This window comes from Lepidochelys olivacea, assembly GCF_965140295.1.
Source record: "Lepidochelys olivacea isolate rLepOli2 genome assembly, chromosome: 6".
Classification (NCBI taxonomy): Eukaryota; Metazoa; Chordata; order Testudines; family Cheloniidae; genus Lepidochelys; species Lepidochelys olivacea.
The window spans coordinates 37,401,249-37,429,159 of NC_140416.1; the positions used below are offsets into that span (position 1 = coordinate 37,401,249).

The 27,911-nt window shown below is 39.5% G+C and overlaps 1 protein-coding gene across 1 annotated transcript in view; it reads left to right on the top strand.

Annotated features, from left to right (window-relative positions):
* The window catches only part of LOC311521819 (uncharacterized protein), a 132,437-nt gene that overhangs the window by 47,456 nt on the left and 57,070 nt on the right, over window positions 1–27,911 (top strand). Inside the window, exons 6-10 of the mRNA XM_084630465.1 lie at window positions 7,569–7,797; window positions 9,635–9,748; window positions 12,651–12,848; window positions 18,920–19,004; window positions 22,394–22,487. Coding sequence (XP_084486591.1) covers window positions 7,580–7,797; window positions 9,635–9,748; window positions 12,651–12,654 — 336 coding nt within the window. The 5' untranslated portion in view covers window positions 7,569–7,579 and the 3' untranslated portion in view covers window positions 12,655–12,848; window positions 18,920–19,004; window positions 22,394–22,487. The remainder of the gene's footprint in view (window positions 1–7,568; window positions 7,798–9,634; window positions 9,749–12,650; window positions 12,849–18,919; window positions 19,005–22,393; window positions 22,488–27,911) is intronic.

Genomic DNA, 27,911 nt, shown 5'->3' on the forward strand with positions numbered 1-27,911 from the left:
CTCTCAATGTTCCTCAATGCAAATCTGGAACACTATTAATTATTCAGGTTCTCCTAGAACTCTTCTGAGCAAAAACTGTCAGTTTGTGGCATCTAGACATCACGGTGACATGTGCAATAGATATGTCTAAAAACACAATCTCAATATATGTCCACTGGGGTCTAGAAAAGCCATTCTCTTTACATGTTAATTTTTTTATTTTGAATCTCAGAACATAAGGACTGGGTGGTGATGGGTGAAAGGCTACTACATTTCTCCACTTTTTTTTGTCCATATATAATGTTCAATTTATATATTTATAAGTTGGTGTGAATGTGACCCTAAGAATCCCTCAATGCCAACTGGCAAGGGTCCGAGGTTACAAGAGTATCTGATCTTCGTATGTATATTCTGGTTCACCAGAGAATATCATGTGAGGTCTTAAATGAAAGCCAGGTTTACGCTGGCCATTAATATTGTTGTGAAATGTATTTCCTAAAGTCTGTATCAATGTAGAGTTGACAGGTTTTCTGCCAAACAAAAGATGTTTATTCACCTATCTCTGTCATCATGTAAATTAAGCATTGTAAGCCAATACAATAGAAGCCTCATTTTCATGCAGCATCAACGGATAGGGGTTTGAAGTCAACAGAGGCAGCACACTGAAGAATAAGGTACAGGGTTATCCTGACTGTGGGTACAAACAATTAACTTTGGAGGATATAAGGAGAAAGCAAGGAAGACACCCCTTTATCCTGCATTTAGAAAGTAATGGGGCAGTATGATTACATTTATGAATATGGGTTCACAACCTGCCCTGGTTGAGAAGTTGCAAAGGACATTTGGAGTGGGATAAATTTCGTTAGACAGAAGAAGTTAAGTTTAATCTCTAGAAGGTGTGTTTTGATTTTGTTTTATATGTAACCCTGTTGTTTCCATTATCCTTTCTCACTGTCTCTTGAATCTTGACCCTCTGATGATAAACTTATTGTTGTTTGCACTGTAAATATCTCTCAGTGCTGTGATGTACAACATGCTGGGTGAGGCAGGCTGCACCTCAGCACTTGCTGCCTTTCTCTGACAGTCTGACCCCGAGTCAGGGTGCGTGTCCTTCAGGTTGCAGGCTGTCCTTTATCCATTTCAAAGTTCCTTTGTCCAAAAGTTCCGACCCAAAGATCTCCTGAGATTTTGAGCAGGACTTCTGAGCTTAACCAAACTGGTTTATGCATTTCTCCAGAAGGAATTGGAGATAATCTTCCAAAAGTGGATTCACTATACTGAGCACTTGAGAACCAGGCTGTTGAATTAGAATCATTGATAGGTTCCTGGAAGCCTGGGTAAAGCAACACCCTGGAATTAACCCTTTGGGTTCCATAAAGCCAGCCAGACTACAATACTTATGAATAGTTACACATGATATTCATCAAATTAATACAGATAGCATTCTTCGCAGCCTTTTTTTTCCATTATGAAGATTATGTAGCATTCATATTCATTTACCCTACAAAACACTTTTCTCAATGTGGAGAAATGCTGTGTAAAATTCCTACTTATTTTGAATTTACAGATTTTATTAACCAACTAGAAGAGTTGAGGGAAAGGGTATTCCAACAGTTCATTATATTTAAAATAATATACACCTCTATCCTGATATAACATGGTCCTCAGGAGCCAAAAAATCTTACTGTGTTATAGGTGAAACCGTGTTATATCGAACTTGCTTTGGTCCCCCTGCTCCTTGTCCCCTGACCGCCCCCTCCAGAGGATCCCCCCATCCCTAATCACACCCAGGACCCCACCCCCTGCTCCCTGTCCCCTAACTGCCCCGACCCCTATCCTCACCCCCGCCCCCTGAGAGGCACTCACCGGCAGCGGTGGGAAGCGAAGCAATGTGGCCCCAGCCCACTCCACTCCTCCAGCTCCCAGCTGCGGTGCTCCATTTCCTGCTGCCGGTGAGTGCGGGGAGGTTGGGGAAAGAATGCTTTCCCCAACCCCCCGCACTCGCTGGCAACGGGAAGTGGAGCGCTACGGCTGGGAGCTGGCAGACTGGAGCAGGCTGGGGCTGGGCTGCTCCTCTTCCGCCGCTCCTGGTGAGTGTGGGGGGAGTCCCTTCCCCCAAACCCCCTCCGCTGAGCGACATGTCTGGGGCCAGGGCGAGGGAAGCAGAGCGGGCTGCTCCCAGACCCCAATAATAACCCTGGCCACTCTGGGCCTGCGGGTCCCCCAAAAGTGATCCCCCACAGCTCCTGCCTTCCAGACCCTGGTGGGGAAGGCCCTGCCCGACTGCCCTGAGACCCTCTGCCCCTTGTCCAAACCCTCGGCCCCGGCCCAGCACCCTTAACATGCTACTCAGAGCAGCGTGTCAGAGCCAGACACGCTGACGCACTGATCCGCCAGAGTGCTGCTTTACCGCGTTTTATCCAAATTTGTGTCGTGTTATATCAGGATAGAGATGTATATTGAACCAATATTTAATTATTTTAACAGCCATGAACCAGGAGAATAATACAGTTCTTCAAGTTTTATAATTAAAAATGTTATATGAAATATTTCTTTTGAATTACTAATTTTGGTTGATGCTATGGGCAAGATATGGATGCTGCTAGACTCTAGGACTCCAGTTGATCAGGCCTTTGGGCATAAGAACATAAGAATGGCCATACTGGGTCAGCCCAAAGGTCCATCCAGCCCAGTATCCTGTCTGCTGACAGTGGCCAATGCCAGGTGCACCAGAGGGAGTGAACCTAACAGGTAATGATCAAGTGATCTGTGTCCTGCCATCCATCTCCACCCTCTGACAAACAGAGGCTAGGGACACCATTCCTTATTCATCCTGGCTAATAGCCATTAATGGATTTAACCTCCATGAATTTATCCAGTTTTCTTTTAAACCCTGTTATAGTCCTAGCCTTCACAACCTCCTCAGGCAAGGAGTTCCACAGGTTGACTTGTGCTGAGTGAAGAAGAACTTCTGTTTATTTGTTTTAAACCTGCTACCCATTAATTTCATTTGGTGGCCCCTTGTTCTTATATTATGGGAACAATAACTTTTCCTTATTCACTTTCTTCACACCACTCATGATTTTATATACCTCTATCATATCCCCCCTTAGTCTCCTCTTTTCCAAGCTGAAAAGTCCTAGCCTCTTCAATCTCTCCTCATATGGGACCCGTTCCAAACCCTTAATCATTTTAGTTGCTCTTCTCTTAACCTTTTCTAATGCCAGTATATCTTTTTTGAGATGAGGAGACCACATCTGTATGCAGTATTCAAGATGTGGGCATACCATGGATTTATATAAGGGCAATAAGATATTCTCCATCTTATTCTCTTTCCTTTTTTTAATGATTCCTAATATCCTGTTTGCTTTTTTGACTGCCGCTGCATACTGCATGGACATCTTCAGAAAACTATCCATGATGACTCCAAGATCTCTTTCCTGATTAGTTGTAGCTAAATTAGCCCCCAACATATTGTATGTATAGTTGGGGTTATTTTTTCCAATGTGCATTACTTTATATTTATCCACATTAAATTTCATTTGCCATTTTGTTGCCCAATTGCTTAGTTTTATGAGATCTTTTTGAAGTTCTTCACAGTCTGCTTTGGTCTTAACTATCTTGAGCAGTTTAGTGTCATCTGCAAACTTTGCCACTTCACTGTTTACCCCTTTCTCCAGATCATTTATGAATAAGTTGAATAGGATTGGTCCTAGGACTGACCCTTGGGAACACCACTAGTTATCCCTCTCCATTCTGAAAATTTACCATTTATTCCTACCCTTTGTTCCCTGGCTTTTAACCAGTTCTCAATCTATGAAAGGATCTTCCCTCTTATCCCATGACAACTTAATTTACGTAAGAGCCTTTGGTGAGGTACCTTGTCTTTGTTGCTACAGTAGAACCTCAGAGTTATGGACACCTCGGGAATGGTGGTTGTCCGTAACTCTGAAATGTTCATAACTCTGAAGAAAGCATAGTTCTGCCTGCAGATCCAGCAACTGAGACTCCAGGCCAGGATTCAGCAGCAGCTGAGCAACCTGATCCAGCTCTGGCATGAGTTTGCAAGTTTATCCCCATCCTCGCTGGGGGGGTGGTGGCGGGGGGGTAAAACCAGTATGTCCCCTTCCAGATGAGGATGGCGTGGGGTGACAGCTGTGGAGACTCTGGTGCTGCTCCTGCTCTGCTGGCTCAGAACCACCTCTCTTGGGCTGGCAGCCCCAGCCTCTTGCTGTAAGTGGCTGCCCCGCGAGTGGGGGTGGGGTGGGGACAGGCAGCCCAGATGTGCCTACCTTTAAGATGCAATATAGGCTCAGCACAATACTTGCTTTATTATTATTTTTTTTAATATCTCTACTGCTGCCTGATTGGTTACTTCTGGTTTCACATGGTGTCTGGTTGACTGGACTGTCCGTAACTCTGGTGTTCGTATCTTTGAAGTTCTACTGTACTTTGAAAGGGAGCAGTGTGCACTCTGATTAGTGTGTGTTGCAGCTGTTAGAAGGACTGGACTCAATATTCCCCCTTAAGAAGCACTCCATGGGAATGCAGTTGGTGGGAAGGCATGTTAATCAGGCTGCCTCATGCTGCTCTCTTGGAGAACCTCTGCTCTCTTCCCTATGCTCTCTTCCATGACTACAACTCTCAGGAACCAGCACAACAGAGGGCAGATCTACCTCCAAATTCATTGCTAGATTAAACTTTTAGGCCCCGTTCAGCAACATTCTTAAGCATGTGTTTGTAGAGATTTAAAGTGTGTGACTTCAGTGAAAGTACTCATAAGTTTAAAGTTAACTTACTGAGTTTAAGACATATTTACTAAGACCAGTGGTTCTTTCCAGACTACTGTACCCCTTTCAGGAGTCTGATTTGTCTCGTGTACCCCAAGATTAATCTCACTTAAAAACCAGTTGCTTACAAAATCAGATATAAAAATACAAAAGTATCACAGAACACTATTGCTGAAAAATTGCTTACTTTCTAACTTTTACCATATAATTATAACATAAATTGATTTGAATATAAATATTGTACTTATATTTCAGTGTATAGTATATAGAGCAGTATAAACAAGTCATTGTCTGTATGAAATTTTAGTTTGTACTGACTTTGCTAGTGCTTTTCATGTATACTGTTGCAAAACTAGACAAATATCTAGATGAGTTGATGTACCCTCTGGAAGACCTGTGTACCCAAGGGGTATGTGTACCCCTTGTTGAGAACCACTGACTTAGATGATGCTGAATTAAAAGTTTAGGTACATTGCAGGCTATATTTTAATTGACATCAAGAACAATAAAGGTGGGAAACTTTAGTACACTGGTTTTGTGCTTTGAGTCGTTGCATTGTGATTGCACAGCTCAGTTAAATAGTGCACAGTTCCAACTTCCTTGTCTGATTGTGACAGAAAAATGACTATCGGCTATCAGAAAGATTAACACTTTTTCATTAAATTAGGTAAAAGAAAAACACACTTAAAATGTATTATTATATTTTAGCTTATGTATAAATTTACCAAAATAAGCATGTTTTCATAGCTTCATGAAATTTCTGTTTTCTTGCTAACACTGTCTCCAATTTTAAAAATTGACCATAAGCTCTCACTTTTCCAGCAGAGGTAAAAAAGCAAAGCCAGAGATTTCTGTTTTTGTGTGCTATTTCTATTCTTGCGAAAACCGTACAGCAGAGATCTAATGGAGGAAAAATATGTCCATCAAAGATCAAACTGTGTTAGCATAGAGCGCTATAGTGCAACAGCTCCTACCAAGACCATTCTTTTTAGCTACTTTTTATTAAATTGTTCCCTACCTTTTGATCATATGTCTGTCAAAACTGCCTACACTCTTCAGACTCGTGCAGGTTTTCTTTTTTTAATACTGTGAATATGTTTATATGGGTGGACATTAGCATATATGTAACCAGTAAGAACAAATGATGGATGCAAATTGCTTTAAAATGGCTATGAGGAGATGCTAACTTTTAAATATTGCCTTGTTTTAAATCCTACCTGGTGCCTAAGACTCTTATTAAGTCTATTTTAAGTGCAAAGAAATAAAATAAAATTCTGTCTTTGTATAAGGACAAGGTTATGTGTTTTGGAACATTCTGTATTATAAACATCCTTATGAGGGAATCACCTTTACTGCAGCAATGGAGCTGGAACACATAGTACCATCTGGATTTGAACTTTTTCAAAATTCACGGTTATTTAGATCTACAGTTTTGGTTGGGGCTCGTCTCTGAGGAACTTGTAACTTCCCTCTGGGTTGTTTTGAATTAAATGGATGTGAAATATTCAACTCAAACCTGAAATACGCCCAAAATCAGTCTGAGTTTGAGTCCGACATCCCTCCATGACCCAATTCATGTTTGATTTGTGTCTTGGAACTTTCATCACAACCAATTTTCATGTGTTGGTCTGTAAGCATGCATGGTATTTTACAATAGGTAAACTTGTGAAACAAAGAAAGGAACGTTGGCCTTGAAGCTTATCAAATCTAAAAAAGTATGAGTGATGGTACGGAGCAATCGCTGAACGGTTAGTGGAATGCTTTGTGGAACAGATGGGTTTTTAAGGGAATTTTTAAGGAAGAAGAGGAGAAGTGGGGGGAGGACATTTGGCTTATGTTGTTCGGATGTATGTTCCAAAATTAAAGGGCAGAATGGAAGAAGGCACAAAAAGCTAGGAGTAGGTGAAGAAAACTGGAGAGCAAGCAGGAGAGAGGAATGAGCAGACTGTATAAAAGAGTAGGGTTATGAACATCCAGTACATGTGTAGAAACTGAGTTTTTTATTTTAAATGTACTTTAAGGCTGAATGAATCATTGACCTTTTTTGTGGTCTGTCTGTATGTTTCTATAGTTGTATAGAAAGGTCATGTCCCATGTGGGATGCGGGAAACGAAAGGTGATAAAATGAACATTGACCCACCTCTGCTGGAATGAGAGAGGACTAAATAACACAATAATGAAAACAGTGTATAAATGAGTACATGAGGTCAGAGGAAATTGTTTGCCTTGTGGGCAATATAGGTGCAGGAGACATAAACTTGAGAGCTTCTGGCAATTAGTGTGCTCATTTGCTGAATGTTCTGACAGCAGTACAGGCTGAATCATGACAGGAGAGTAGTGTTGTTTTTTAATTAATATGTAACTCTGTTCCTAAAGCTTTTTATATACTTTACACTGAAGCTTAATTGGCACAGTGGTGTCCTTATTATAACTGAGACCTATAGGCTCCCCTTTAACGTATATACATTAATAATGTGGTAGTGTGTTTTTTGAGGGGACGTGCCCCCCCATTTGTTGTTTTTAACTAGGGATTTTCACCCAATTTCTAAATGAAAGTCTCTGATTGGTTTATCTAACCAAGCTAATGTTGTGAACCCTTTGGCTTTCCCCTTGCTATTGTAAGCACAGCTTTTTGTGGCCTCAGAAAACTAACAAGCAGCTAAGAAATGAAACTCCAATATATTTGTCCATCAAGCAGAGGCCCTTTTGATTCAGAAATGTGTTGTTTAGTTTTATAAATATAGTCCCAAGGTAACATGTTTGTCTCTCTTTTTTTCTTTTCTTTTGTTTTTTAAATAGAATTTTTAACAATGAAACTTGCACAAAGATTTCTAGTGCTTAGTAATATCCGTTATGTGGCTACCTCTTCAGCAAAATCAAGCACTGAGGACCATTACAGACAACGTGCTATGTATGCTTACTTTTTACCGATACAGACAAGATGGCAGGACAATGATCAGTATGGGCATGTGAACAATGCTGCCTACTACAGCTATTTCGACACTATAATCAACCATTTTCTGATCAGGTATGTATGCTGCTCCTCAGGGACTGTCCCCAGACTTCCTTTGTATATTTACTCATCTGGGTGATTTTGAAGTAGTTTTGGGATTAAGTAGGTAAATGTATTTATGCACTTCCACTCTACTCCTATATGCCTCAGTGATCCAGAATGAAGCAAACATTCCAACTGAAACACCGCTGCAGCAAAGACACAGGTATTTAAACGCTTGGGCAGTATTTGAAGTAAATTTAGTTTCACACATAATTCACTTAAATATCTTTTTTGCATTAAAATTGTGTTGGAATTGGTATTTGAAAATAAACTTTAAAAATTATATGTAAACTGATTGGTTAGTTCTCTGTAACCCACAGTAGTTTGTATATGCTAGTAGCAACATCTCTTAGATGATGAACAGGGCTTTTTTTGATATTGCTAAGGCACTGGCACATGTCCTTTCTTGTGGATGTTGGCAAGCACTAACATTTGTCTTCTCATGAAGCACTGTCAAACCCTCTTATGATATAGGTATTACATGTCCTTTCTCAAGGGTGTTGATGAGCAGCAGCTGTTATAACCCTTTCTTTGATTTTTGTTAAAAGCCAAAGGGCCTTTTCATAATGACCCTTATTTTGGTAACAGTCCTGCCGACATTTATGCATGTGCACACAAGTAATCCCTCTGAAGTCAGTTAGTTCTGTGTTTAAGATTTTGCAGGATTGGAATCCGACTGTATTTAACTCATTTTGTTCTATGTAACTGCCATATCTAGGGTGAACTGCATGGAGCTCTTGTGGAAATTAGGCAAATGCTAATCTTGCTTTCTGTGCATGGTTTATGTGTCTGAAAACTTCATAGTACTGCCACTGGGGGATGCACGCCTTAGGAAAGTGACATAATTAACCAAAAGGAATAATTTAGATGTTAGTTCCTGCTTTCAAAAAATGAAACTGCCAACAAAAATTCAGATGGGTAAATTAAACAATTCTGATTTTCATACATTAAATCAACTGTTCTGACTACTATATAACAAGAAATCACTAAACATATATGTGGTAATACAGTTACATATTTTGTACAAAGGACTGGACAGCAATTACTGTGGGCTTCATGGAGGGATTCTGGCATAGGGAAAAGTTCAACCTACTGAAAAAAATATTTTGTAAAATAAGTGAAAAGTTTCCTTGAATGGTTCAGGATTATTCTAACTTTATTAAATAAAATTATATTTGTAATTGTGAAGTGCAGTATTACAAAATCATAAAACAAAGATAATGTAAATTATGCAAGAAAAACGACAAGAAATAAAGATTTGCTCATTTAGCAGACTTAAAATTCAATAACCAGTTTGTTTATGCATCATCTTTATATTGGAATGTGATCACCTACCATGAAATACCGAAGAACATGTCCAATTTCTTTGTATATATCTGTGTTCACAAAGCCAAGTATGCTGAAGGTCAGTGGGGACTCGGAATAGCACAGCTAACCGACAGTTCAGGTGCCTCAATCCTCAGAGACTAATCAGCAGCCCTGATGCTGGTACAAAGGCCAGGAACCAATATGAAAAGATGTGAATGATCTTGCTCTCTTGAGCAGTAAATGGATTTTTAACTATTCTTTGAGTATTTATGAAACTTTATACAGTAATTATATCTTACTAATAATTTGTGAAAGCTTTAAAATATAGAAAGTTAAATTCTAATGAACTAATATTGATATGAGTACATAGCTATATTGTGGCTAAAGTGCTTTTGCTAAGCTAGAGAATAACCACAGGCCCCAATAAGAAAATTGAGGCCACTGTGTTTTTCAATTTACACTTGCCTGAACTTTATTCTTAGCCTCTTCTCTTTCCTTGCAGCCTCAGGGAACAGATGGGAAAATTAAGCTGCAAGGAAGTAGCAGAGGTTATTTCTGGGCCTAAAGTGGACCTAAATGTTTCTGTAGACCAGGCGGCCAGAATTCAAGAGGACAGGTTTGGTGGATGACGAATGCATCTATTTTGATAGACTTATATTTTTTCTAATCTTGCCTTTTTATTTAGACAACATTACCACAGGATTGCCTAAACTTCATTCTATTTAGTACAGAGAACATCTAAGGAAGAGTAAGGTAGCATTAGTGACCTTAGGAACTGAAAAGTTTTAAGGGTAGTTGCTGTACATTCTGCAGTGTATGATGCACTTATCTTCTGTAGTCTCACTGGCAAAAGTGGAGTAGTGCAACCTTGCACTACATACCAGAGTTATCCTGGTTATGCTCAGGACAACAAGGGGCATTGTGTAATGTGGTAAGGTGTAAACCACCCCACTCTACATTGACCTTACCTGTTTCACTTCTGCAAGAGTGTGCTGAGGCTTTGGGTGGTAGTGGGGGAAAGACTTTTCAGGCCATACTTGTACATCACAGATATAATCTGGCCTTGGTTTTATTATAACACAGAAATGTCTGTCAATGGTTGGCCGAGCTGTAGTTCAAATGGGAAATTTAAATAATTTCAAACTTTTAGGTGTAATAGGGCACATCAATTTATATAATGAGATGAAATCACTGGGAATCTGGCAATAAAGGAGTGTAAATAAAAGCATTCCTGCTCAAAATAGGTGGAATTGAAGAGGCATTATCAATTTATTTAGGCCAGAAATTTGACGTTCTTTAAAATTGTTGCAGTCTGTTGATGATCATTTCTGGTTTCCACATATCTGTGGTGTTTGGGAGTTTTGATTTCTTAATCCACCATTCTAGTTGAAGAAGCCACAGAGGAAAAATAAACCAATCACTTAAACCAATATGAGAGAGGGCCTTAACTTCTCTAAACTGAAGAAGAGTTGATACTTAACCTGATTTTCATGGACACTTTCTTTTTTAATGAACTGGCCTGGTTCCACTTCCTATAAGCTGGGACATTTCAAGTTATTACAAGTCTCTTGTCTTCACAGCCAATGCTGGACTTTACAATAAGGTGATATTAGCATTCCATAACAATATGATGATGCAGTGACAAGCTATTATAATTCAAATGTCACAGTGCTGTGATGTGATTATTTTGTTCCAGATAAGAGTTTTAAAGGTATCAGCCCTAACAATTAGCTAGCTGTAAACATTTTTGCAGATGCTATTGATGATGCTGGTGCCCAGAGAGGGAGAGAAACCAAAAAACAGCTGTTTTGACTCCTGCATCTCTAGAACACAACAAAATAGAATGTTTGCAAGGACAAAATCTGCTAGGGAAAGGAATCTTGTTTTCAAGTTGGTAAAGGGGTATGAGGTCCACCAAAGAGTAAACAAAATATGAAACATTGAAAAAACCAGTTGACAGAGCACCTTTTAAATACAGGAATTCAAAGTGGATAGTACTTACTGTATTTGATTTGGCTGTGTCTGTGAAACATGACTGACTTTATTCAGTCCAAAAATGCAAAATGAGTGGTTAGAAAAATGTAAGGAAATTACTGCAGAAAATTATGCTCTTCCTGATTTACTTTGAATTGATCATACTGCAGCCTACTCAGTTAGGCTTGCAGTTCCAAAGGGCTTTGTTATCCTGAGCACCTCTGCAAGGTGAGCTGTTTGTTTATTTATTTGTTGTAATGGGGACACACAACAAAATGTTTTGCAGGCTTGCCAAAAAAGTTTAGGCTGACTCTGCATCTGTAAAGTGAATAACTAAGCAAACTTTGATCTAATTTCATCTAGGTGCCATGTTGGCAGTGTGTTTTAGACATTGAATGAGTATGTACATAAAGAACACCGTGTTTAAAAGTTGAAGTATACCTGACATTATGATGTCAGGACAGCCTTGAGAGTAAATTGTGCTCTTCATGCCTTTGCTTCAGCACCAGTTGTTCTATTTCTCTCCTGCTGAAGCAGAAAATTGAGCAGACTGGTTTCTTTCTTGTCTCTTTATAGAGGACAAAGTTACATTTTTAGGAAAGGTGGGCTTCTTATATGTAGTAGAATATATTCTGAGTCCTTTTGGCTAATCTTACAGTCTCACCTTCTCGGGTTTGGCTGCTGGAAATACTGTAGGGGGCAGTTGGTTATGCAAGTCAGAATTAATACTGATTGTGTTTATTTATACAGTAACTGGATTTTCCTCGCTACACTCAGTACACATTTCTCAAACTTGTTTTACCGATTATCATGATGCTGAGGGCTAGACCTAATGTACTCGTCTCCTTTTGTCACCTGAGAAATTCCTAGAAATCAGAGGATTGATTAAAAAGATACCTTATTGACTTCAAAAATAAACAAGGGCTTCACCAGATACAAGTGTGAAAATGTGTTTGTATCTGAGAAAAGAAGAATGACTAGGAACAGGAGTTTACTGATTTTAGGAGATGTCAGACAAAGACATAAAAAGAGCATTAATCAAGCCAGAGCAATTTTTTTTACAGCACATTGTGTGACTGTCACTAATTCTAGACTCTAAATTCTATAGAATGCCATCATTTTAAATGTGTTTAGCAATTGGCTTCAGATACTTATCAATAATGCAGTTTGTCAAGTAGTCACTTGTTAAAAGGGGCAAGAAATTCTTAACCTTTCATGTTGACTTCAGCTTTCTCCTACAATGGAAAGAACCACATGAAGTTCCAATCATGTTGACGTGTGGAAGGGGTTAAATAATTCTTGAACAGTTTATCGCTCATCAATTGTAATTAAATATGTTTATATTAAATTATGTGTTGTAATTAATGTAAAATCTTTTAGCCTGTGCTGTTATTAGAACCAGATGCTGAAGTATCAACAATATTTCAACATGACTGTGCTGCCTTGCCAGCTGTCTAACTGTAATTACTTTAATCTCAGCTTGTTATCTAATTATCACCTTTGTAAAGGGAAAAGTACTCTCTAATGCGTACTGATTGTTTCAGATGATGATGAAGAGCGTGAAACAACTGTCAGATATCTTAGGCCTGCTTATCCAGGTTAGAAAATTTTTTGTGAGGCCTAGTTCGCTTCAAATCTCCCTGACAGAGAGTGGAACAATGGACATGAGACTTTTTCCACCTTGTTTACCCTTAGACTGTGAATCTAGTAATCAGTGGAAACAACAGAATTGCAGAAAAGAGGTAAACAATCTCTCATTTTCTCGAAACATGGTGGGAGAATAACACATCAAAATGTATGTAGATGAGTGCTGTATAGATTTTCATAAGAATATGGTAAAACTTATCTTTTTATGATTAAATTTTTGTGGTTTAATAACTTCCTGGCATGATGTTTTTCTCAAGTAGTTGTGTCATGTGCTAAAACACTGTAACCAAATGCAAGAATTTACTTACTGAATTTTGTAGTAATATCTCGCATTTATATCCAATTTTATCCCGGAAAATCCCAAAGTGTGTTAAGAATTTAACAAGTTACAGTCAGAAATTGCATTCACTACTGAAATGCAGTTATCTTCTGAGATGAAATGTGATAATTGTCTGACAGAACACTTCAATATTATACAACAGTTTAACTCTATCATATCTAAATGAAAATGCACAGGAAATCTTGGAAGATTGATAGATAAGAATGGAATTAAATGGAATTTGGCTATAACTTCAGGGTTTGCATCCCTAGTCTTACCCACCCCTCCAAAAAAGGGGGTATGGAGAAGTGAGAAGAAAAGTGCCGTAGAATATTTAAAGAACCATAATTGGTCAAGACCTTTCATATGAAAGACTGAATTTATTATTAAAAATTATTTACTCAGTGAGAAGAAAGTAATGAAACAGTTTTGAGATAACATTGTTATCATCTTTGTAGCTTTTAAAAATGATTCTGTGGTAAGGTTTTTAATGATTGAAGAATGTCCTCATTAATGCTGGCATGGTTTGAATGACGCTGAAATATTTGTAAGTTGCTGTTCCTTCCCTTTCCTTGATATCCATGTCCACCATAACAGTTTGTCGCTCTATTACTATACCAACAATAAAGAAAAGCTTTATTTTTTTTTAAAAAGGAGGGGGGCGATGGAGGGAAGATGTCTGTAATTGGTCCTTTATTCTGATAGACATACTCATCACTTGTTACAAAAATGTAATTTTCTGCTACTGAATTAAAATGACTCTATGTCCCTTTGTAGGAGCCAGTTGTGCAAGGCGGTGAACATCTTTTTATGAGGCATGGAGCACCTTCAGCCCTGATTAATGTGCCTATGAACTGAGGGCGCTCCAAACTATGCATCAAATTCTTCTCAAGATTGGGTCCTTACATAAGAGAAACTATATATTTCAACTGCAGCTTTGTTAGCCAAATGTTTTAACAATTATATTTCAACCTCTTCAAGCAATCATAGTTTTAGCCTGCATTTTACATGCAGGACTCCTAAACTCCAATTCAGCAAAGTATTTAAGTGATGCTTAAGTGCTTGATTGAATAACCATGGACTGCTGAATTGGTCCTCTTGCTTATCTTTTATTCTCCTACTAAAATAGCCGATCCTTTGGCCATCATGGAGCTGCACAGTCAGTTGGTTTCAGTGAAACATCTTATGAAAGGTACTGCTTGTGGAAGGGAAAAATCAGAATAGCATCAGAATGTGGCAGCAGACCAGTGGTAAAAGGCTGTCTTACTTTGGCATGAAAAGAGACTCTTGCTGACAGGACTGGAGAGCAGTTACTTCCATTGTACATGTAAAATGCCCGTACATGAGATTGCACAAGCAATTTTGGTGTGGGGGACTCAGGGCCCCTGGTGGGGCTCAGCAAACACTCAGTCTATGCTTCCTTAGCCTCCTGGCTGGGGAAAACAATAGGAGTTGGGGACTCTGACCCATTGGGTAGGGTAGAGTAAACAAAGAGTCTGCAGCCCCTGGGGTGGGGAAGAACAAATGGTTAGTCTCTAGTTAGGACCCCCAGTAGCTACGTCTAGTGGCAAGTGCGGCAGGGCAGAGGGGGTAGAAGAACCCGGGCCCACCCTACTCCACTGGGTTCCAGCCAGAGCCCTATGAAGCTGGAAAATTCCCAGTTAAGGGTTCAAGCATTGGCTTCTAATACATTCCCTGGGTCATTTCCTACCATAAGCCCCATAGAATCATAGAATATCGGGGTTGGAAAGGACCTCAGGAGGTCATCTAGTCCAGGGGTAGGCAACCAAAGGTGGCATGCGAGCTGATTTTCAGTGGCAGTCATACTGCCCAGGTCCTGCCCACCGGTCGGGGGGGTCTGCATTTTAATTTAATTTTAAAGGACGCTTCTTAAATATTCTAAAAACCTTATTTACTTTACATACAACAGTTTAGTTATATATGATAGATTTATAGAAAGAGACCTTCTAAAAATGTTAAAATGTATTACTGGCATGTGAAACCTTAAATTAGAGTGAATAAATGAAGACTCGGCACACCGCTTCTGAAAGGTTGCCGACTCCTGATCTAGTCCAACCCCCTGCTCAAAGCAGGATCAATCCCCAACTAACTTATCCCAGCCACGGCTTTGTCAAGCCTGACCTTAAAAACCTCAAAGGAAGGAGATTCTACCACCTCCCTAGGTAACGCATTCCAGTGCTTCACCGCTCTCCTAGTGAAAAAGTTTTTCATAATATCCAACCTAAACCTCCCGCACTGCAACCTGAGACCATTACTCCTTGTTCTGTCCTTTGCTACCACTGAAAACAGTCTAGATCCATCCTTTTTGGAACCCCCTTTCAGGTAGTTGAAAGCAGCTATCAAATCCCCCCTCATTCTTCTCTTCCACAGACTAAATAATCCCAGTTCCCTCAGCCTCTCCTCATAAGTTATGTGTTCCAGTCCCCTAAACATTTTTGTTGCCCTCCACTGGATGCTTTCCAATTTTTCCACATCCTTCTTGTCGTGTGGGGCCCAAAACTGGACACAGTACTCCAGATGAGGCCTTACCTTTGTCGAATAGAGGGGAATAATCACGTCCCTCGATCTGCTGGTAATGCTCCTACTTATACAGCCCAAAATGCAGTTAGCCTTCTTGGCAACAAGGGCACACTGTTGACTCATATCCAGCTTCTCATCCACTGTAACCCCTAGGTCCTTTTCTGCAGAACTGCTAGTGAGCCATTCGGTCCCTAGTCTGTAGTGGTGCATGGGATTCTTCCGTCCTAAGTGCAGGACTCTGCACTTGTCCTTGTTGAACCTCATCAGATTTCTTTTGGCTCAATCCTCTAATTTGTCTAGGTCTCTCTGTATTGTATCCCTACCCTCCAGGATATCTACCACTCCTCCCAGTTTAGTGTCATCTGCAAACTTGCTGAGGGTGCAATCCACACCATCCTTCGAATCATTAATGAAGATACTGAACAAAACCGGCCCCAGGACCGACCCTTGGGGCACTCCACTTGATACCGGCTGCCAACTAGACATGGCAAGACATTGATCATTACCTGTTGAGCCCAATGATCTAGCCAGCTTTCTATCCACCTTATCGTCCATTCGTCCAGCCCATACTTCTTTAACTTGCTGGCAAGAATACTGTGGGAGACCGTATCAAAAGCTTTGCTAAAGTCAGGGAATAACATGTCCACTACTTTCCCCTCATCCACAGAGCCAGTTATCTCATCACAGAAGGTAATTAGATTAACCAAGCATGACTTGCCCTTGGTGAATCCATGCTGACTGTTCCTGATCACTTTCCTCTCCTCTAAGAGCTTCAGAATTGATTCCTTGAGGACCTGCTCCATGATTTTTCCAGGGACTGAGGTGAGGTTGACTGGCCTGTAGTTTCCCGGATCCTCCTTCTTCCCTTTTTTAAAGATGGGCACTACATTAGCCTTTTTCCAGTCATCCGGGACCTCCCTCGATCTCCATGAGTTTTCAAATATAATGGTCAATGGCTCTGCAATCACATCTGCCAACTCCTTTAGGACTCTCAGATGCAGTGCATCCGTCCAGCTTTTCTAAATAGTGGACTTGTGCTCATCCAGCTTTTCTAAATAGTCCCGAACCACTTCTTTCTCCACAGAAGGCTGGTCACCTCCTCCCAGTGCTGCCCAGTGCAGTTGTCTGGGAGCTGACCTTGTTCGTGAAGACAGAGGCAAAAAAAGCATTGAGTACATTAGCTTTTTCCAAATCCTCTGTCACTAGGCCTCCCTCATTCAGTAAGGGATGCCGGTTGCCTCCCTCATTCAATAAGGGACCTACACTTTCCTTGACTTTCTTCTTGTTGCTAACATACCTGAAGAAACCCTTCTTGTTACTCTTAACATCTCTTGCTAGCTGCAACTCCAAGTGTGATTTGGCCTTCCTGATTTCACTCCTGCATGCCTGAGCAATATTTTTATACTCCTCCCTGGTCATTTGTCCAATCTTCCACTTATTGTAAGCTTCTTTTTTGTGTTTAAGATCAGCAAGGATTTCACTGTTAAGCCAAGCTGGTCGCCTGCCATATTTACTATTCTTTCTACACATAGGGATGGTTTGTCCCTGTAACCTCAATAAGGATTCTTTAAAATACAGCCAGCTCTCCTGGACTCCTTTCCCCCTCATGTTATTCGCCCAGGGGATCCTGCCCATCAGTTCCCTGAGGGAGTCAAAGTCTGCTTTTCTGAAGTCTAGGGCCTGTATTCTGCTGCTCTCCTTTCTTCCTTGTGTCAGGATCCTGAACTCGACCATCTCATGGTCACTGCCTCCCAGGTTCCCATCCACTTTTGCTTCCCCTACTAATTCTTCCCAGTTTGTGAACAGCAGGTCAAGAAGAGCTCTGCCTCTAGTTGGTTTCTCCAGCACTTGCACCAGGAAATTGTCCCCTACACTTTCCAAAAACTTCTTGGATTGTCTGTGCACTGCTATATTGCTCTCCCAGCAGATATCAGGGTGATTGAAGTCTCCCATGAGAACCAGGGCCTGTGATCTAGTAACTTCCGTTAATTGCCGGAAGAAAGTCTTGTCCACCTCATCCCCCTGGTCTGGTGATCTATAGCAGACTCCCACCACGACATCACCTTTGTTTCTCACACTTCTAAACTTAATCCAGAGTCTCTCAGGTTTTTCTGCAGTTTCATACCGGAGATCTGAGCAGTCATACTGCTCTCTTACATACAATGCAACTCCCCCTTTCTGCCCTGCCTGTCCTTCCTGAACAGTTTATATCCATCCATGACAGTACTCCAGTCATGTGAGTTATCCCACCAAGTCTCTGTTATTCCAATCACATCATAATTCCTTGACTATGCCAGGACTTCCAGTTCTCCCTGCTTGTTTCCCAGGCTTCTTGCATTTGAGTATAGGCACTTGAGATAACTTGCTGATTGTCCCGCTTTCTCAGTATGAGACAGGAGCCCTCTCCTTTTGCGCTCTCCTGCTTGTGCTTCCTCCTGGTATCCCACTTCCCCACTTACCTCAGGGCCTTGGTCTCCTTCCCCCGGTGAACCTAGTTTAAAGCCCTCCTCGCTTGGTTAGCCAACCTGCTTGCGAAGATGTGCTTCCCTCTCTTTGTTAGGTGCAGCCCATCTCTGCCTCGCACTCCTCCTTCTTGGAACACCATCCTATGGTCAAAGAATCCAAAGCCTTCTCTCTGATACCACCTGTATAGCCATTCGTTGACTTCCACGATTCGACGATCTCGGCTGGCAGTGGCTCGGCATCCCAGTCAGTCTCCGCAATCGGCTGGTTGGCTGCAGCGTAGTCCAGGTCCACAGTCCCAACAGCCTGGAGAGTCGCAGGTTCCTCTGCGGGAGCCTGCAGCACATGTCCTTCCTCCTCTTCAGGTAACCCAGACTGAGCTGGGCTGCCTCCTTTTATCTGTCCCTTCCACCTGGAGCATGCGCAGCAGGGGCAAAGGGGCATGGTCTCCTGGACCCACAGTGATAGGTCAGGCCCTGTTGGCCCAGTGCGGGGTTGCTACATCCTGTCATAGTACCATAGTGAAACATTATTTCAACCTTGAATCCATGAAGCTCATTCTTCTATTTTTCACTTTGACCGTCAGGAATATTTTGACAGACCTTCAGAAAACCATCCAGTAAGGCCATCAATAAAAATACGTTGTAAACCATTTCTTTACTTTTTAAACTGCTTTTTGATCAGCACTTTCTTTTCTTCTTTCCAAAAACTAATTTTAGACTTAACTTTGTGTTGTGTCCAAAAGCAGAAAATGGCCCTGCATCTTTAGCATACACCCTCTACTTCTCATATGAAAGATCTATGTTGGCCCATTAAACTATAATGGCTTCTTCGTTTTATCAGGTCAGTGAACCATGAACTAAAGAGTCTCCTAAATAGGCCTTGACAAGACTGCTACTGCTGCAAAGGAGCCATTACCGTCTTTCAGGTTAGTGACTTGCTAACAACGAATTCCCAGGTAAAAGGTCTGATGTGATAGAATATACAAGCAGCAGTGAAGAAAATAAAAACACAAATAACTATTATTGAATAACATTAAGCCAAGAAATTCTGAGTGAAGGTTAAAAATTAAGGTAGGTTCTTTTTAAATTGGCAGTTTTTGCCTTTTTAATTTTTTTTTTTTTAGCAATGAGTTACAAATGGGAATCTCTGTCTTTATTTTATCCTTCACTGCTTTTCTTGTGGTTGCAGATTGAAGATGGATCCTTCAGGTAACTGTAATATGTAGCAGTTTGCTAGGGTTTTTTAAGCATATATTTTTAAAGCATCTGTGTTAAGAAGGTGCTCATTGTAGAGAAAAAAACACTCTGCTGCATGAAATCAACTGTTTATATTGACATCTGAACATAACCTTTAAATACTTAAATATCAACATATGTACTTCCCCCATCCCCTAACCTTAAATGTTAAGATTTCTCTGCTAGAGAAGAACTCCATATATTGTCTGTTTAAACTATTCTTAATTTTGGTGAAACCGGGAAGGAAAATAGTAAATAACTACGTTTAATAAGTATATAGTCAAATGATGCCATCTATTGAATATTTGAATTGGTTTTTATTTGTACATAAATTAATGATACTGTATGGCTGAAATCTTGGTCTCACTGAAGTCAACGTGAATGTTCTCAGCTCCTCGTTGCAGCTGTTTGTGGTGCTTTGGTACAAAATAGTCGGAAAGATAACATAACCTGTAGTGAATCCCTGGCTGTGTTAAGTAATCCAAATACTTAAAAACTAAAAAAAAATTGGATAAAGATTTTTTTTCCTGTTTGTAAATCCTTTACTGTGACCTCTAAAACGACTATTTAGATTATAAACTCTGCTATTGGACTTCAAGTTATTCATCAAAGGGAGTATATTTTTCAGAGCTTTAGGGGTGAACTGCACAAATGTATATGGTGGTTTAGAAACATTAAAGAAGACAAGGTGCCTCTTCAGGGAGCTTGCAAGGACCAAATCCAGTTTCACATGAGTAGGGTAGGAATTTAGAAGCCCGTGGAAGTACTTTTATAAAGTGAAGAGGACTTGACTTTAAGTCAATGCCCATGAAGTAAATACTCTTTTTTACTTCAGTGAGAGCTAGATTGGGCCATGAATTAGAAAGATACAAATACGGTAGGCGATTACAACATTGGCAGTTGCGGAGCATAGGAGAATGAGAGAGGAAGTAGGAGGAATTGAAAGCTAATATGTAAGTAGGAATGAAGCTGTGGAGAACTTTATTTGTTAAAATCAAGCAGATATTCTGTACTGCTTGACAGCTACAGTGTATAGTAATTATTACTGAAACCTGCTCCTTTTTAGCTCATACATAGCAGTATAGCACTGATCCAGTTTGCCAATGGTATAGAAAACGCATTTATTCTACTTCATACGTTGTTTTCTGGGAAATTGGGAAAAGAGCAGATTTTCAGACATATGCAAGAAATAAATACAGGATAAGCCATGCTAGTGTTGAATATTAGAGATTGACTTGTGAGGGACTGCCTGAGAGTGAGTGTTTAGCTGGGTGCTTTGTGTAGTACACAGTGTTTGAGATTTGGGTGCAGCCTTTCTAGTTAATGAATGATGCTCTATGTTATTTTTTTTTTTATAATTCAGTTAAGATATTATGGTTTCCTTTAATAATGGGATTTCTTTAGGATAAAGGAACCTCATTTAAGGTTGCTATCTACAGCACATAGATCTGCAGAAGTTGTGAAGATGCAGTACAGCAGGGCTTGAAAGTAGGACTGTCAGTTTAATACATTGTGTGAAAATTGGGGCCGAAGGTCACCAGTCTCCTGGTACACAAATCTCCCTCTGAGAATCTCATTTCATTCAGACTATCAGTTAGATTAGAAATACCCTAATTATCCCACTGAAATTAAATTACTTTATGTAAGGGTGATATAATGAACAACCATAAAGAAGCTATACAACCAATCATCCTATTAGTCACAGCAAGACTAGACTGCTATACACTAAATGGCTCTAGTTGATTATTGCAGGTTGGTTTATGCCACATAAAATAGAGGGAGGGAAGAAAAACAAGGAAGATTTGTTCTAACTTCTCTTGTTACATTTTTACGATTTAATTTAGTGTGCGTATTTTTAGCAAAATAGGTGTTGGGTTGATTGTGGTGTCGGGGATTGTAGGTTTCATGAGTTACAAAAAGGTTTTCAGTTCCTAGATATACCCTGACAGTAACCCAATAATGATTCTGAACCTGAAGGAGTTAATTGCTTCCTTGATTGGGGGATTTCAGAAGTTTCATTAGTGCACAGGAGCGATTATCTCTTGTGTTCCAGTTCAAATCTAGCCCAGGACTCTGTTCCTGTCTGACAGTTGTTCAGTGTAGCAGTCAGTCTGCTACTGGTCAGGTGTTCCTATCACAAAAATCTCTACCACAATTAGTATCAATTAGACCTCACGGTGGAAATTTCCACAGATATAAAAAATGAAGGTCCACAGAGACTGAACTATCCCTTCTCCTGTACCAGTTATCCATCCAACAAAGAAGAAATGTAGGTTTATGGAAGTATCATGGGGGGAAAAATAAATGTGTTTGGGATGTCTTACCAGCCTGGTCTTTTCTCAGTCTGTTTTTATGAGAACTTGTTTTAGGATGTGGTGCAGGTCTGTTCTAATCATCCATGGTCTGATCCTGCATAGGTGCTCAGTGGATGTTGAGGGCACTTAGCACATTTCTGGGTCAGATGCCAGTTATGTACATGAAATCTTTGTAGTCCAGAACATGACTGCTGCTGAAGAAGTTTGGTGGTCTCACTGAAAACCTTTAAACTTCTGTGATGCCTACCTTGTGCCCTGCTGAACTGCAAGTTCAGTTTTTCATCTCCACTATTAGGAATCTTATGATAAAAGCATAACATGGATTATGAGACAGACATGGCAAATTATCCTGTGCAATCCTCCAGCAAGTCTTATAACCACTTTTGATGGAGTTCACTCCATATGAAATAATATATTGATGCTACTGTGTTATTTAGGTGTTATCTGTGAATAAACATATAAAGAAATCATGTCAGGGAACAGCAGCAAGCCATTCAAATACTGTAAAAAACACATTATATTGTATATCTTTAAGAGAAAAGAACAACATAGTATTTTTAAAGATGGCTGGCTGCTAAATTCCATAGTTTATCTAAACACACACAAAGTAGAAGTGTGTAACATAGCACTTAAGTTGATCAGAGTTGCAAGGGGCATTCATGTTGAGCAAATGTGATTTGATCGGTAATACAGGCTCTATGCTAGATATCAGGAACTGAGATGGAAAGGTACAGTACCAACTATAATCATTTTTCTTTTATCAGACCGGAGATAAACAGCAAAGTCTTGGGAAAGAAAGTAGGAATATTTTGGGTGAGGAGTACAGGAATTATAAAGAAATGACTCCGTTACCAAAATGTAAGTATTTCTTGATGCTAAATTCATGGCTCAAAGCAACAATATAAAGGGGGGAAATTTGCCTAGAAATGATCAGACACTAGCAAAGAACTAAACCTGTACAGAAGCCTCAATAGAATATTAAGCTTGTTGTGACTGACAGTATGTGGTCTCTAGTCAAGTCTGAATATAGTAAGGTACAAAGTCATTTAGAAATTCTTGATGAAATTACATTGTGCTTTTCAATTTAAGGGAAAATGACTTTAGCTGGAACTAATATGTAGTGATTTAATCATGGAGGCCAGAGGAAACACAGCTCTCCAATTGCTTTAGACAAAAACTCAAACTGTTTTCATAGATTGCTGCTTGATCATCTATTGCAAATCATTCTGTTGTTGTTGCATTTACTACTGCACATCCCCTAAGCTTTGCATGTTATTGGGGGAGGGAGGAGAGAGAGGAATGGATGTAAAATTAACGATGAGCCAGCTGGTGAATGGAAATCTGGAATTATAATAGATTGAAAAAAAAACCATGGACAACGGTGAATGGAAATGGCTGTTCTTACTCCAGAGTAGTGTAGTCAGCAGCCCAGTCTATAGCTGCTTAGTTCAAGATTTGGCAAGATCTCGTGACACCAAGCAGCAAAGGTTGTATTAGTCAGTCTGGAAACTAGAGCCAGGGAGAACTACAAGGTCTGTACATGTCCAGCAGCTTTAGTAAAGAATTACTATTGTATTCATTACAGCTGAGTCCTGACTTGTTGCTATCACAAGAGATACTACACCCAGTTCTCACAAAGTCTGGATCTCTGATTTTTATTCTCTGCCCTTTGATTCTGGGGCCTCAATCATGTTTTTCATATCATTAACATCACTTTGCCTTTCCCCTGGCTTGGAAAGAGAGTCACTCAGAATGCCACTTTGTGTGTACAATGACCTATAAGGGATGCTCTAAAGACTGGCTTGGAGCCAGTAAAGGTGTGTGAATCTCTAGGCTCTTTATGAGCCTGGAATTTCCATGTGGCATCTTCTACATGTTCAGGCCATGATAGTGAAAGTGGTCAACATCTTCCTGAGAGTTGGTGCATTTCAGTAAAATACATTTGTTTTTCTTCAATTTTTAAATGTTAAATTTTTGAAAAGATTTTAATCCAATTAATGCTGATGCCCCATGTGATCCTTCTGGAGGAAAAAAAGCACCTGGAGCAATGTGTGCAGTGTACCTGTGCAAGTTTCTCGCTGTGCAGTAAAGCCATATCAAGGCGAGGTTGTACAATAATTAAATGGATGACTGACTAAAGCCAGCTGCGTAGATGAGCTTTTTAGAGAAACAAAAGTAATTGTACAGCTTAAAAATCTTTCCTGAACACACACATTTCTGTAACAAGCTATTCTGAAATGAACAGGATCCCATTCTGCAGATACTTACATAAGTAACTTTACTCTTTCAAGTAGTCCTGTTGATCTTGGACTATTCTCATGAGTAAATGTTTGCAGGGTTATTCCATAACATATGTTAAAATTAATTAATGTCACCATGAAGGGCATTATTTCCTTGATAAAATTCCATTAGAAACTAACTGTCATAACATAATTTGCTCAGGAACATAATTTGGAAAATATCTCAGTTATTTAATAATTAAAAGCTTCATCTGCTTTAGCTAGAAAGTCAATAGCAAGACTATAAGTTGGATGAGAGTAGATTGGCAGTAGGTAGGTTGAAGTTAAAGTTTAATGTAAAGTTTTAATTTAAAATAAAATGTAGACTTTGTTCTTTTGGGCAAGGACCGTTGTTTATTATGCAATTTTACAGTGCATTGGGACTGTGTTTCATGGCTGGGGCCCTTAGATACTACCACAGTACCAATATAATAAAGGGTTGGATAGCCAGCTGGCTAAGTCACTTCTGTTAGTGTCTTATGTTATGGGTGTCACAAGTGTGAAACACAGTAACTATATATAATAGTGAAGAGAAAATTAAATAGGAAAATACAGTGAGCATACACAGAAGAGGCAAACAAAAGAAATAGGGATATTGCCTTGTTAAGAAAAAATAGAATTAGCAAAACATTAATCTCTATATAGTTATGGAGTTGCACCCAGCATCATTTAAAAAAACACATACCCTGATTTGCATTTTGACGTATCTGTTTCTTTGTGTTCCTGCAGCTCAAAAATGCCCTTCAAACTTTCCACATAGTCCAATCACCTCACATCTTGTGCACAGACTTTAATTGAAGAAAGTAGATTGTATTTAAACAGAATTATTAACACTTTTAATATCAAATAGTAATTGTTCTAGTGTATTATGAGCAATTTGGCCTCTGGTGGCTGGTTGCAGTTTAGAGACTTTTATACTTCAGCACTACAGGAGAGATTTCCCCTTAGCTCAGGTGGTAGTGGCTTGTGATTTGAACAGCATGAAGAGAATTACATTTGCTTTATGAATTCTCCTGAATATGGAGCAACTTGGTAACAGAGTGTGTATGCGTGCGTGTGTGTGTGTGTGTGTGAGAGAGAGAGATCTTGCCCTCTAGAGATTGACCCAAATAGGCTATAGGGATCATCAGCTTCCTCTAACTCAAAGAATTATTTAGCACAGGAAGTGAAGTGTTTTGTTGCTGAAGCTGGACAATGTTTCTAGCCTCAGCTAGTTCCTCATGTACATGTTAGGTTTATATCGCAGTTATCTGTGGTCTGAAGTACCTGGATTTGTTAGTGAGGCTCCATAGTTAATGTTGCAACTTGGGTTCCATTATTCACTCTATATTCATTCCTCTTATAACTTGGCACAGGAGCAATTGCTCTTAAAGGTAAACTAAAAAATTTGGGGGAGATTCTGTAGGCAATTGGTCAATTCATTTTAAAGCTATGGATGCCTAAAAATTCCTATACTTTGAGTAAATTTCAAAATAATTTTTAAGCATTCATAACTTTAAAATAGACCAGTTACTTAGTCTTTCCCAGTTCCCTTTTGAGTTCCTCAAGCTGAAAAAACAAAAAAGAGAAATGATTCATTGGCAACCTTCAGAATGGAAACATTAAATTGAATCTTGAACCTTTTTCTCCTTCCCCTTATACCATTAACTGGGGTCAGATTGTCAGGCAAGCATCTGCCATTTTTGTCTGTCCGAGTTGGCACTAAAGTCCACCTGCTTACCATCTTCTTTAGTGCAAACCATGCATTGCTTCCTCGACTTTCCTTAGGGTCTCTTTCCTGCAACCCTATCCTGCCATGCTATCTTTACTAGGTCCTCTTCATTCATCCTCTGCTTGTACCCAAACCATCAAAGTTGTGTGGCTTGGATTTTGTCAGCCACATCACAAATGTTGACTTCCATCCTAATGTTCATTTCCAAATCTCTCTTTGTGTAACTCCTCTTATAGTGTGAAGTTAATCTTTAAATTTAATCTTAAATATCTTTTTAAGATCTAGAGGAGATGGTAATTAAAATAATTTAAAATCAGCAATTCAAACTTTATAAAGTCAGCATGGCCCCATAGGAGACTCGTAATATCTCTGCAAGGCAATGAGAAACAAAAGAGAAATGGATTCCTTCTAAACTGTGGAAGGCAGGACAATGTAAGGCAGGAAATGCTAGAGATCCAGGGAATCTTAGAGCTACTGAGCTCTGCAGGGAAAGAGGTAGGGGAAACTATGGACCTTGTGGAGCTCGAGAGCTCTTCAGGGCAATGATGTTTGGGGGAGCTAAGGATGCTTCGGAGTTTCTGAAATTCCAAAGATCAAGGAGAGCAGTAGGGAGTAGAGGTATGTGGATCTCCAAAGTTCTGCATGCAGGAGAGGTGGAGGAAGGAATGAGGGTCGGTGGACTCTGTGGACTGCCTAAGATTCAAAATGAGCCCGTATTTTAAACAGAGATTAACTGGAAAAAAAAGTTAGCATAAGTGTTGCTACAATGTATAAATGCTAAGTAATGTTTCAGTTAAAAAACTAAACATTTCACAGGATTGAAAAGAAGAGTGGACACATCCTCAAATACTGTTCATACAGTCTCTTATGTAAATGTACCAGTGTAAGATACTTCAAAAACAAACTTAATTCTGTACCAGTAAAGGCACCTACCATTCACCAGAGATTTGCTTCTGTAACAACCACCACAAATCTTAGTCATTTGAAGTCATTAACTAAAAATGGAAATGTAATACATCTACAGGCACATTCTCTGTGATGGTGAAACAGGTTAGTCTGAGGTCTTCAGCCTACAGTATGTGTGTAAAGTGGAGTTTCTGAAGATAAATATGAAAGACTGTATCCTCAGCTGGTGAAAATCAGCATGACCCTGTAGAAGTCAGTGGAGCTACATTGATTTATATCTGATGAAGATCTGGCATGTAACCTCTACCTGAAAGTTTGGACCTCTGACTGGAAATGGGAAGGTGTCTAGGAATGTTCTCAGTAGTATTCTAACAATATGGGATGGGGTGGAGTAGATTTTCTCAGTGGACTAGTGGTTGAGGTAAACAGAGTATAACTAGACTGTGTGTGGAAAATAAGATGTGATATGTTGTGGTCCCTTTGCTACAGTAGGGAGTTTCAGTGGCAGGGTTGAGTCTCTCATCTGCATCTGAAGAATAAGAGGCAAGATATTGGTATGTCTGTTTAAGAATGGGTGAGTGAACTGGAGGATGGTTTGTGGTTTCTGAAAATTTGTAGCCCATATTTAAAGTGTGTGTGTGGTTGAATGTGTGTGTGTGTATGGTGGGTCGATGTAAGCCGATTACTGATTTGTGGGTTAAAATTTGGAATCATTAAGGTTGTTTTAGGAATTTGCAATGTAATATCTTACATATGTATATTTGTTTAATAGATTTTGTAAATTGTGTTTCTGAATATGTATAATTCTTTCTTTAATTTTTATTTCCATACTTTTAGTTGTTTAAGTTTTTTTAAACTGTAATATTCCGTCTTTGGCACAATAGCAACTTTAAAGTTAATAATTAGTTTGTTTGTTAGTTTCTTATAAATTGTAGAGTGATCAGTGCCTAATTAATATGGTGTTAGCTATTAAAATTCCAAAAACAGGTAAGCTAGGCAAGGATGTTGGCTAAAGGGTTCAGCTGCCACTTTGTTAGATTCTGAAAAACTTAAAAGGGGACCATATTCAACCTATTTAATGTTCATATTGTCTAATGTCATGCTAATTTTTTTTGTAAAGTGCTGTAACCTTCATAAATTTAGCACTATTTTGGTAGCTAAAGAATTTATATCAAAAGTATTTTGCACAAATTGTTTTATTTCTGAAGAATTGCCTTTTCTGGAGGGATTAACTGTAACAGAATCAATGTACAGTCAAACTGTAGCTCAGTTTGCTGTATTTGTTTGCCCTCTCATATAGTTTCCTACAGACTTGGTTTATGTGGGTGAGGATGCTAGGACTTTCCAAGAGATTTGATGAATAGGCAGGTAGAGGAAGCCTTATCT